The 12,636-nt window shown below is 40.2% G+C and overlaps 1 protein-coding gene across 1 annotated transcript in view; it reads right to left on the bottom strand.

The window, feature by feature from the left end:
- The window catches only part of EXOC2 (exocyst complex component 2), a 290,595-nt gene that overhangs the window by 233,876 nt on the left and 44,083 nt on the right, over positions 1-12,636 (bottom strand). Inside the window, exon 4 of the mRNA XM_068236811.1 lies at positions 1,183-1,296. Coding sequence (XP_068092912.1) covers positions 1,183-1,296 — 114 coding nt within the window. The remainder of the gene's footprint in view (positions 1-1,182; positions 1,297-12,636) is intronic.

Raw genomic sequence — 12,636 nt, 5'->3', positions numbered from 1 at the left:
ATCTCTCAACCAAGGACCACCAACACAGGGGCCCCTCAAGGTTGCGTACTGTCGCTGTTCCTATTCTCCCTATACACCAACAATTGCAGATCCACTGCGGACACTGTCAAAGTCATTAAGTTCGCCGATTATACCACTATTGTTGGCCTCATCTCTGGGAATGATGAGCAGGAGTATCGCCTCCAGGTTGACAAAATTTGCCACTGGTGTAAGGAGAACGGCTTGGTCCTGAACACTGCAAAAACGGTGGAGATGATTGTAGACTTTAGGAAACATGCCACCACTCCACCCCCGATCAGCACTGACGGCACGGTAGTTGATAATGTTCCCTGTGCACGACTCCTCGGCACGACAATCTCTAAGGACCTGACTTGGAAAGCCAACACAACCACCACCCAGAAAAAAGCCTAGCAGAGACTATTTTTCCTACGCCAACTAAAGAAGTTCGGTATGGCCCGCGAGCTTCTGACAAGTTTCTACACAGCCACAATTGTATCCGTCCTCTGCTCCTCCATCCTGGTCTGGTATGCTGGCTCCTCCGCCAGCGACAGACACAAACTGCAGAGGGTCATCAGATCAGCGGAGAGGATCATCGGGAAACCACTCCCCTCTCTTGATCAAATCTTCAACTCAAGACTGCGCTCCAGAGCTCAAAAAATAGCTAATGATCCGTCCCACCCAGGCTTTCGGTTCTTCAGTAGACTCCCCTTAGGCCGGAGATTCCGATCCATCTACACCAGGACCACGAGGCACAGAAATATAGTTTCTTTCCCTCAGCCGTAAACTATCTGAACTCTTAGAACTCTAAACCTGACCGCACGGAAGCATACTGCTATGTAAATGTGTTCATATGTGACCAATTGCTTTAACTGTATCTTTATATTGTTGATGCGTGCATGTAGTTTTGTATGTCCTGCTCTTTTTTCACACTCACCCTGTACTTTGCCAAACCCAATTCCGGGCACGGCCCAGTCGTGCTTGGTGAAATAAAATATTCTGATTCTAAATCTTACCACAATAGAGGTGGCCAACACAGATCTAGACTTTATGATAAGCAAGCAACTAGTAAACAAAGCAAAACTTGAAATAGGTTACATTCATTTCATATCCATCAGAAACCTAAATAATTTTGGTTCACACAAAAGTACATACATATATACATATTTATGTTATCACACATACCTTGAAGTGGAATGATTTTCTATTAGGTACAAGGTAGCAGAAAACTTTTCACTGTTGAAGTCTCCGCTCTTTCCTGGAAATAATGACTCAAATTCTTGGTGAGGAACCTTGCTTCTGGAAAACAAGAAAAAATAAAAAATGGTATTACAAAAATACAGTATAAAATAAATGATAGTTTGTTAAAATTATAAAAGACTGATTAAAATATTTACAGTAGACACTATATACACCGTAATAATTACTTGAAACAACATGTGGCTTTTCTGAAAAACTAAAGTCAACATTTCCCCTAGATACAAAAGAATAACCACACTGTTTAACCATAACCTCTACGGGCAAACTCCTAAAGGGTTAATCTATGTAGTTTCATTTTCTCTTTGCCAGTCAATGAGCTGTGCAGTGACTACTGCTCCAATTTCTATGAATGTAGGCCATACCATGAGCTTCAGGTAGCCTCTGTGTATGTTAAACCCAAAAAGAAAGCTGTACAGTGTAGAAATACGCTGCTGCTTACAGTCAGTTTCCACACCACACTAGCTGAATGCAAAAGTCAATAAGGAGGTGTATTGTACACTAAACTATAGTTCCATCTTAACAGCACAGATAAGAGTAAAATCGTATAGCTCTAGCATAAGTAGCATAAGCGGATTACTGAATGTTTGTGGTATTACCAAAGAACGTTGTTTATGGATTACAAAGAAATATTGTTCTAGCCTACTTTACCCAGCAGGAAACCTCATAGGAAAAAGTTCTCCAATCACAGCACAGTGTGCTGTAATCGGCTGAATAGTTTGGGCGCAGTTTACCCACTTTACCTATCCACTCAATCACTTTACCTGAATTTCCCTATGAGGTTTCCTGCTGGGTCCCCTAATGTAGAAGAGCATCAGAAACACTTCCTGCTGAGTGCAACAAAAGACATTTAACATTCCTACTTTTTTTTCCAAAACAAATCTTTCCGCACTTTTCCTGATATGATTTACAACAAACACAATATTTATTGAAAAGATCATGGTGCTAAAAAGGGATTTCTTTTTTTAATACACTTGATGGAAACAGACATTCTTTCATAGCGGATCCCTATTATGCAAATTGACCCTCTCTTTTAATTTTAAGGAGTAACTCCTTGTGTGTGTGTTAGAATGACTTGCATTGTGCAAATCAGTTGCAGCTAGCATGACATATGAGATAGGCGGCAGGACACAGAAGAGAGAAGGAAACGTGGAGGCCGGACAGGTGAGTGCAGTCCTCTGTGAGTCCATGTCCACCTTTGAAGAGGTTTAGTTGTGGCACTGTGTGAGCCTACTAATAGGCAAATATATTTTCAAGCTTTATCTCATCAAATCCATGGATAAAGTTGTGTAGACATGCACAACTCACAGGGATCAGGATTTAATCCCTCAGGGACAGTATGGGGTCAATAGCTGTACTAGGTCCGGCTAGGCTACACCTTAGTGATGCATGCTGTTGCTATGGAGGGAAGCAATGGCACAGTACAAAACAGACTGGCATTCGGAAAGCAGGGTAAAGCCCCATAGACATGCTCAACAGCGGTCTTTTATGCTTTCACATCTTTTGTTGTGAAACAAGTTGAAACAACTAAAAAAAAGTATTTTGCTATTGTTCAAAGAGCTGATAAGACTGATAAGAAGTCAATCCAATTGTTGTTGGATTGAGTTATCAGTTTTATCAGCTGTTTGAGCAATAGCAATTTTTTGTTGTTGTTTCAACTTGTTTCACAACAAAAGTAGTGAAAGCATAAAAGACCGCTGTTGAGTGTGTGTATGGGGCTTGATGCTGGGAATACACGGGTCGTTTTTTCCGCTCGATTCTCCGCTCTACTGATTTTGCCACTCGATTCTCTTATCTTCCTCTCGTTGTTCTTATCTTTTTCCTTTCACCTCTATCAGGAATCGAGCGGCAAAACAATCAAACAGGAGATCAGACATGTCAGAAATTATCTATCTATCTGCCACAAAAACAACCTGTGTATTCCCAGCATAAAGGGGCCCATACACCTAACGATTTTCCCACCGATATACGGCCGATTCGATCACAGTGATCGAATCAGCTGTAAAACCACAGCGCACACCGCTGACAGAACGATCGATTTCCGTCCGAAATCGATCGTTCCCGTCAATCCGTCCGTGTGGAAGATTTTTCTCGATCGCCGGCGGGTCGGGAGTGCGTCGATAGCGGTGTTCGAATGCCCGACGACCGGCGCAATACAGCGGGTATACATTACCTGTTCCGGCCGGCGTGAGTCCCCTGTCTTCTTTCCTGCGCTGGGTTGCGGACCACCTGCAGCTACACAGAACTTCCTGTCCCGGCAGGAAGTTTAAACAATAGAGCGCCCTCTACTGTTTAAACTTCCCCTGGACAGGAAGTTCAGTAGCTGCAGGAACGGTCTGGAGCCCGGAGTGGAGAAGAAGACAGCGCGGACCAGGGGACTCGCGCCGGCGGGACCAGGTAATGTATGCAGGGGGGGGGGGGCGGCAGCAGCGGCAGCTCCACAGATTGTGATAGGTTTCAGGCTGAAATCGATTCACAATCTGTTTGCAGTAAAGGTGGCCATACGATCCCTCTCTGATCAGATTTGATCAGAGAGGGATCTATCTGTTGGTTGAATCTGATGGCAAATCGACCAGTGTATGGCCACCTTAAGAGGTTTAATAATGAAACACTTCGGATCTTTCGTCTGTACACATGCTACATTCTCAGCAGAGACCACTCTGGCTGTCTGTCTCTCTCATATTAATGGTGCCTATGAACGATACAATCTATTTTTGTCCAATCTTACCAAATCTATGTAAAAGAAGGGTAAACTGAGTGAATATACTTTGAATGGATATTTCAGGTAGTCCCTAATATTACATAGAAGTGGTAAGATTAGAAAAAAGAAAGTGGCCACCTAAAGCGGGAAGGAATGAGTCTCTGGCCATTTCAGTCTCCAATTCAGTGCATCAGTAAGCGGTCTTTTCCACTAGGCAAAAATCAGATGCACATCCTGTTTTGGTGTTGAGGAAATGGCAGGGGCACTGTAAAAAACACTGTAATCCCGATGCTTCTTTTCCACTGTGAATGCATTGCCATTTTTATCAAAGCATGCTGCTTGCTGAAGTGTTTGTGCGACTGTGCTCATGCATAGTCTATGAGAGTGCACAAAAACCACATAGCAAGCATAAGGCTTGATTCAATTAAACCGTGATAACGGATATCACAGTAGCGCTAGAGTTTTGCGCACGTAACGTTTTGCATGCGCAATCGCGAATTTTTGTGAGCAATCGCAAATTTTAATGCGAAACCACAGCCATTTTCACGCAAAAAAACATTACGCGCGTTATAACACGCACAAACACTAGCGCGACCGTGATATCCGTTATCATGGTTTAGTAAATCAAGCCCATAGTAGGGTGTGATTTTCATGCAATCTCCCTATGTGGTGTGAAGCTCCACCCCTCATATTCCAAAAATAGCCATCACGTTGCACATGACAATTGCACGGAAAATCCCAATACATATACACAAATACACACAGGCAATCACATTGCAAAAGAGCTGCAAATTGTGATCAGGATCTGCAGTGGTAAAGGGCTCCAAGTGTCCCATCTCAATTAAGGCACATTGCTTTGAAATGAGAAGTTCAAAGTATTTTCCCACCAAGTTTTTTTCCTACGGTCCGAAATCGCAAACACACCGCAATTGCGCCATACACCTGACAGATCACAGAAAAATCCCAGTAGTGGAAAAAGGAGGAATGCAATCGCATTTCCTAGTGAAAAAGGGCCCTAATCATTTGAAATACATCTTTCCATTTTAATCAACAGCCAGCTATTAGTTTCCTGTACTGATAGTAAGTTGAAATTGCTCTTCTTTGCTGTTCAGCTGCTGTGAGATTGTCCAAAGCCTCGACCTGGCTGGAAGTGTTTGTTACTCATTTTCAGCAACTGGGAAAATCCATCGACTGGCAGCAAAATGTTGCACTCCTAAGTACCAGATTCTGCTATACCTTCTATTTAAGAAGGCAAATTTCTGGTTTGCATAGTGTTATTAGTAAGAGGGCCCCTTGTTCCTGTTTAGCCCCTTGCACACTCCAGGGAGTTCTGGTTCACTATGACCTTGCTGGGTAATCAGATTCAGTTAGAACATATATGTCAAGCTCCGGCCCAAATATGGCACTCAAGAGCCATTCAATTTGGCCCCCCAAGTGGTTTCCCACTTTGCATTATGTTTGGCTCACTTTAGACCACCAGGGGCGCCATTTGGAGGTGAAGCCCTAAAACACCAGGGAAGCCATATGGGGAGGTAGGGGGAAAGCACTAAACACTAAGGAACTGTATAGGCGAGGGTGGGGGCCACTAGACACCAGGTTACTTTACAGGGGAGGGATGAGGACCACTAGACACCGGAGAACTGTATAGGGGTTGGAGGGGATCCAGTAGACACCAGGGAGCTTTATAACGGAGGAAGGGGGCCAGTAGACATTAAGTTTGGTCCACGACTAGGTCCCAGTGTTCAGTTTCGGCCCACCTTGTATTTGAGTTTGGCACCCCTGTATTAGAAGCACTTATGTTACATACGCACATAAAAATAAAGCACGCAAGCTGAATGTTTGCCATTAAAAACATTTTATCACACTAAACTAAAAATTCGAAGTTTTTCTCAACAAAAGTAGTGTATCTCTTGAAAAGGTGTGTAAAAATGTAGCAGGTCCCTTTATAAGAAAATTCAAGAAAATAATGACATTTTTCATGCACTTACACCAGCCATTTTGTATTTTACGTTATTATAACTTTTCCTATGTCATTCTGCAAATATTCACGCTATTTCTTTTCAGGAAAAAAGTTTTATCTTTCATGTTTGCATGACATCAGTATTCTATCTCCAAGTAGGATTTTCCAAAATACTTCACAGTAAGTTTAAAGTAAAACACAGGCATCTTCAGAAATGGGCTTCGTTTTACATCACTGGAAATTTCAGTTTGCTTAAAGACTAATGTAAAGGGATTCCAAAACTACCCTAAGCCAATTCTAATCACAACACTGACGTAATTATAGTAAAGAAAGTACCTCACAGTTAGCACTCAATGTGCAACACTGAAAAGGCCTACCTCAAGAATCACAAAATATGTTGAATAGGAAACTACATCAAGGTCGGCCAAATTTCCTGCAATGCATACAGTTGATCTAATGATTATGACTTTCTTAAAGTGGGATAAAACTCTGACATAACATTCAATAAAAATATGTTTTCTTACTTTTTATAACCCATACAGTTACCATATTTACCTTTGTGCACAAGGAATACTATTTACAAATTAGTTTTCAAAGTACAGTATATATCCCCTAAAAGCTACCATTGCATTTTATTCATAGCTGCTTTAATTATATTTTCAATCTTCTAGTAGTCAGTTCTCAACTGTGTGCATACTAGAAGCAGAGACAGCTCATTGTCACCTCAGCTAGGAATGTAGCAACAGAGAAATGTAAACAAAAGATAATGTTATCACCTCTTTGAGTGTGGATCAGAAGCTGAAGGAGCTTTCCACCGAAGAACAAAGTGTGTGTTTAACTGTTTGAATGCTGTTCTGCTACAAATGTTTGTAGGGCCTGGTGCACACCAGAGGAGTTTTTCTGAGCGTTTTGAGTTTTTGAAACCTCCTGCTAATGTTATCCTATGTGTCTATGCACACTGGAGCGATGAGGTTTTCTATAAAAAAAAAACAAAAAACAAAAAAAAACATAGCATTACATTGGGAAGAGCTTTTGAAACCTCTAGCGTTTGGGGAGCTCTTCTGGTGTGTCTCAGCCCTTGTAGTAGGTAAGGCTGTAAATGATCTTTTAGAGCAAAGCAGAAATGCTGAGTTTCAGAAAACTTTAAGAAAACTGTTCTCTATGTGTAGAGACAACACAGATGCTCTGTGTGTTCACAGCTGCCTAGGAGTGTGCCTTAGCCTGAGCACAGCACACGAGGGCAGAAAGCATGACTCATAAAAAGGGAGAAGCAGAGGTGCCAATTAAATAGATGGGCAGAAATGAAAGCTTTCAGCTAGCTGGATCGGAGTGAGGAAAACTTTAACAGCAACAGTACTAGTAAACATTTCTCTTTCAGAATATGGTAGTAGATTCATACATTTGCATCCACCATAGCATAGGGTCCTTTTAACCCTAAATATGCCTAACTTGTGCCCACCTAATCCAACACAAGTTAGAAACCTACAGGTTGCAAAAAGAAATAGCAGGCAAGCAATTATTATATCACTCTTAATTGATCATCACACCTTTAATGTATTAAGCACATTTGCAATACATGTTTGCTTCTTAAGCTAAGTACACATTCTGTTTTTTTTCCCATGGCTAAAACAAACATTAAAGAATAATTGTAGTGAGAGGTATATGGAGGTTGCCATATTTACTTCATTTTAAGCAATACTAGTTGCCTGGCAACCCTGCTGGTCTATTTGGTTGAAGAAGAGTCTGAATCGAGCCCGAAACAAGCATGCAGCTAATCTTGTCAGATCTGACAATAATGCCAGAAACACCTGATCTGCTGCATATTTGTTCAGGGTCTATGACTAAAAGTTATAGAGGCAGAGGATCAGCAGGATAGCCAGGCAACTACTATTCCTTAGAAGGACATAAATATGGCAGACTCCATATACCCCTCACTACAGTTGTCCTTTAACAAATCGTAAGTGTGTACATGTACCCCTCACACCTCAGCCTCCTCTTCAGCAATCCGCAAGGACAGATAGCCTTGAGTGAGGTCACTTTTGTTCTATGGGAAAATTCCCACAGCAAGGTGCCAATTACAGGTTGGCCCTTCTCTCTACCAATATACCCAACACCAGTACAAGTTGGTCAGATCCAAATCCAGAGTGTCTGAACAGTAAACTGCTCCAAATGTGCTACTCAAAGCAATATGTAAAGACCATTTTGGACAGCAAGTATCTACAGTGTGTAAGATCAACATTTGACTATTGTAGGGATTAGATTGTGAGCCACTCTGAGGGACAGTTACCATAAGTGACAAGGCTATGTATTTTGTACAGTACTGTGGAAAAGGTTTTGCTATATAAAAAATTAAATAATAACCTTGGCAACAGTTCTGGCATCAGAGTTGCCATGAGACTGTGTAGAAATGTCCACCTTGGACTAATCAACTAGTTGGCGGCAAATTTTAATTTCTGTTACGAATGATATGGAATGATTGTGTTTTATGCACACATAAAAACAAAATAAGTCTTTGGCAGTAATCTTTACTATACAGAAAACCATAACTCAAACCACTGAGTTTTTTTTGGAAGTGAAGAGGAATTTCCTTAAGGATGTCTGCAAATCTGTAAATCAGCTTAATGCAGGCCAGATTTCAAACCTAGCAGATTTGTTCACTCATTTCTAGTTGGAAGCAATACATGCAAACAGGTCAGTATTGGCCTATTGCCTTGGGAGCTGTAATAAGAGAAAAGTAGCCTGGATTAAAGTCTGGACCTGGCTGGCTGAGAACATACACAACAGAGCAGGCCTCCCACATATACATGTTTTCATAGCTCAATACTGACATGTCCTCTACTGAGAACTCTAACACAGCAATGAAAGCACATGCTGGAAGATGCAATTCTGGTGGGACCTATACAGCCAGCTCATGTAATAACCCGAAGACAAAACAAGGATCACATTTAGCAGTCAACTGCAAGTGCGTTAAAAGTGTGATGGGGCAATACTGTGTTATTCTGATGAACGTGAACACCAGATTTACTATATCTATTAAGCCATCTGTCTACTAAAATCTCAATTATCATTTCTTTCAGGCAAAATTGAAACCATGCCTGCAAAACTACCTCTTGCGCTTAAATCAGGGACACAGTGAAAACATTATTGGGTCTGGCTGCACGGTATTTTTAAAGTACTGCAATAGACTGCTGTACAGTACACTACATATAAAAAAAGCACATAAAAAAGGTAAATATTTAAAATATCATTTATTATTAAACAGGATGCAAACATAGCAGTTTATAGAGAAAGATCTTGAATAAGCACTGGAAAATAAGTGCATTTGCAAACTGGGACTAAAAGAAAACAATATAAAACTCCCCTCTACGCAAAAAAAATTCTTACATACAACCGATAACACTGCACAGACACTATAGGAGACTGGTGTGTATATATGTAGCATACAAAAAGCTATATAATAGATACAGCTTGACTAACCAGGAAGGAAACAAAGTTTCTTTAAAGAACAAACAAAACAAAACAGGAACAATATCCGATTGTTACGAAAAAATGTCCTACATTAATATAATCAATTTCAAATTGAAGCCAACTATGATATTCTAAAAGGTACTTTGGCAATGGAACAATGTTTGGTGTGCACTAATAGAGAAACCCAGGTGCTAGGGTATTACATCACCACATGCCAGGGGGACAGGGGATAGTCCAGCAACGGGCAGAAAATGGCAGCAACAGCAGGTAAAAGTGTGACATGGGTGAGGGGTTGCATAAAAAAAAAGGATGCCAAGGTAATTTGGGTGAAGGGGATAGCTGCTGGTAGAATATTGGTAAAATTACCGAAATTCTACTATTGGGCTCTGTGTAGCTAAATGTGTAGCTCCGATAGATAGAATATTGGTAATTTTTACAATCCCTTAAAGCGGAATATAACCCTGCATTTCAACTTTGCTCTAAAACATTATTTACAGCATATTATATGCAAAAAGCATTTTTCTTTTTACTAGACCAGCATTGGAAGGGTTAAACACAGAAGTTTAAAGTTCCGTGGAGAGATATGCAGAAGTTCAGATTGTTACATTTTATTTAGTTAAATGTATCTATTGAGAAATGTTACACACTCTTTGGCTGTCCTCCAGCTCCTTCTCAGTCAGAGAGAGTGAGTCACATTCAACACTTAAGGCTCATACACACATCAGATTATAGTCTTTGGAAACTGAAAGATCACAGACCAATCTTACCACCCTTCATGTAGTATGAGAGCCATACTCTACACAGTCTTTTCTATGGAGCTGAACTACACATCAGAAAAAAAATCTTTGCAAGATGCTGCACACTTAGATGCTGTACAGACACAAAAGATCTATAGCTGCAAAAGATCTGTTCTTGCCAAAAATCCATTCCTGCAAATTGCAATGATAGTCTATGAGATCTGCAGATCATCATACACACATGATTTAACTGACATTCATCTGCAGATCAAGCAATCATCCGCAGATCTGAAAATCCATCCTGGTGGATCTGAACTGCAGATGAATGTCAGTTAAATCATGTGTGTATGATGATCTGCAGATCTCATAGACTATCATTGCAATTTGCAGGAATGGATTTTTGGCAGGAACAGATCGTTTGCAGATCCTGATCTTTTGTGTCTGTACAGCATCTGGGTGTGCAGCATCTTGCAAAGATTTTTTTCTGATGTGGAGTTCAGCTCCATAGAAAAGACTGTGTAGAGTATGGCTCTCATACTACATGAAGGGTGGTAAGATTGGTCTGTGATCTTTCAGTTTCCAAAGACTATAGTCTGATGTGTGTATGCACCTTTAGATACATTTATGTAAACAAAATGTATCTATGTCAGCTTCGGATGCGTCTGCAGAAATCTCCAGGAACTTTCAAGCCCTGTGTAACCCTTCCAATGCTGGTCTAGTACAAAAAAATGCTGGTTGCATATAATATACTGTAAATAATGTTTTAGAGCAAAGTTGAAATGCAGGGTTATATTCCGCTTTAACCTGAGTATTCTCACTTGAAGCCTCCCTCTAATGATGCCTAACCCTAACCTACCCCTGTGCCACAAGCTCTGCCGTCTTCCCTGCTAAAAACTCCCCTTGTTAATATTTGCACAACCTAATTATGATAATTACCCTCTGGGCGCCAGCATAGTCGCAATTGACATTGCAGTTTATGCGTCTCAGACCTGCCACATGTTCTTAATTATTTGATGAAAATACTCAAAAAATAGTAAATAAATAAATAAAAATGAAGCGTTTTGTAGGTGTATCAGAACTTTGTTTTGATGCCATGACAGATGTAGCCTTGACCGTTACACTGAGGTCATTATCAAAGGAAAAATGGTATATGATTATATATATGATATTAGTCTTAATAAAAAAAAATGTGCTTTATAGAGATGGCATTTTAAAGGATTTATAATAAATTACATTAATTTTCTTCAAATATTAGTGGCTCTTCAGATCTTTCATTTCTAGTGAAATTAACCCCAAATTAACCCTAGTATGTCAGATCCCTTGAGGAAAGGCAACCCAAATTGACTTATAGTATAGTACCTCTCAGCCATTGACCTATCTTTCCACTAATCAAAAAATCCTGACTGCCTGTCACCTTCATGACCTCTTACATCTTAAAATTTAACATGAGTAAAACAGAGCAGATTATTTTTCCACCATATTGTTTTTTTCTTTTTGCCTAATATAACAAATGCCAATAACACCCCTATAACTTCAGTTCCCCAAGCATGTTGCCTAAGGGTGGTATTCAATTCCTCTCTCTCTCACTCATTTACACTCCAAACTCCTCCTCACACCTTCAACTCAAAAATATCTAATTCAACCTTTCCTCTCTCAGGACTCCACTAATATGATAATACATGCCCTAATATCTTACCTTGACTACTGTGATACTTTACTCTGTGGACTGCCTACTAACAAACTTGCACCTCTCCAATCAGCCACTTGTCTCAATCCGTCTACTCATGCTTGATCTGCCACTCCACTTTGCCAAGCTCTTCATTGGCTGCCAATTAACCAGAGAATTCAATTCAAACGTTTAACTCTAAACCAATTAATCTCCCCACAATATTTCTCCCCCATACACCTCTGCACTAGCCTCAATGTACCATCTCAACCTCCACTTGGCACATCACCATCTACTATCCTCCCATAGAATCGCCTCCTCCCATTCATGTATACAAGACATCTCACAAGCCTCTAGCTTCTCCTGGAATTTACTTCCAAAACATCAGTCTTTCTTCAAACCTTTCAGTGTTCAAGTGCACCCTAAAAACACATTTTTGTGTCTTGAAAATTCAGTATACTTTGTTACAGGGACCCTGTGCAGGAAATCTGAACTTACCTAGGGCTTCCTCCAGATCTCCCACCAACCACAACCCCCCTCCTCCACCCCCCCCCCCCCCCCCCCGTAGTCAGCGAGGTCCCTTCTATATCATGCACCAATGTCTGTATTGTCATGTATACCAATGTGTGGACATTATGTACCACAGTTTGTTTCTACTATTATACAGTGCCATAGAAGAAAAAGAAGAAGTGGATGTAAGTATAATAATAATAATAATAATAATAATAATAATAATAATAATAATAATAATAATAATAATAATAATAATAATAATAATAATAATAATAATAATAATAAGAAGAAGAAGAAGAAGAAGAAGAAGAAGAAGAAGAAGAAGAATTACATAACG

The sequence above is a fragment of the Hyperolius riggenbachi genome, chromosome 5 (assembly GCF_040937935.1).
Source record: "Hyperolius riggenbachi isolate aHypRig1 chromosome 5, aHypRig1.pri, whole genome shotgun sequence".
NCBI classification, from domain to species: domain Eukaryota; kingdom Metazoa; phylum Chordata; class Amphibia; order Anura; family Hyperoliidae; genus Hyperolius; species Hyperolius riggenbachi.
The sequence above is the reverse complement of the archived record's forward strand: the minus strand, read 5'-3'. Positions and strand labels throughout refer to the sequence as shown.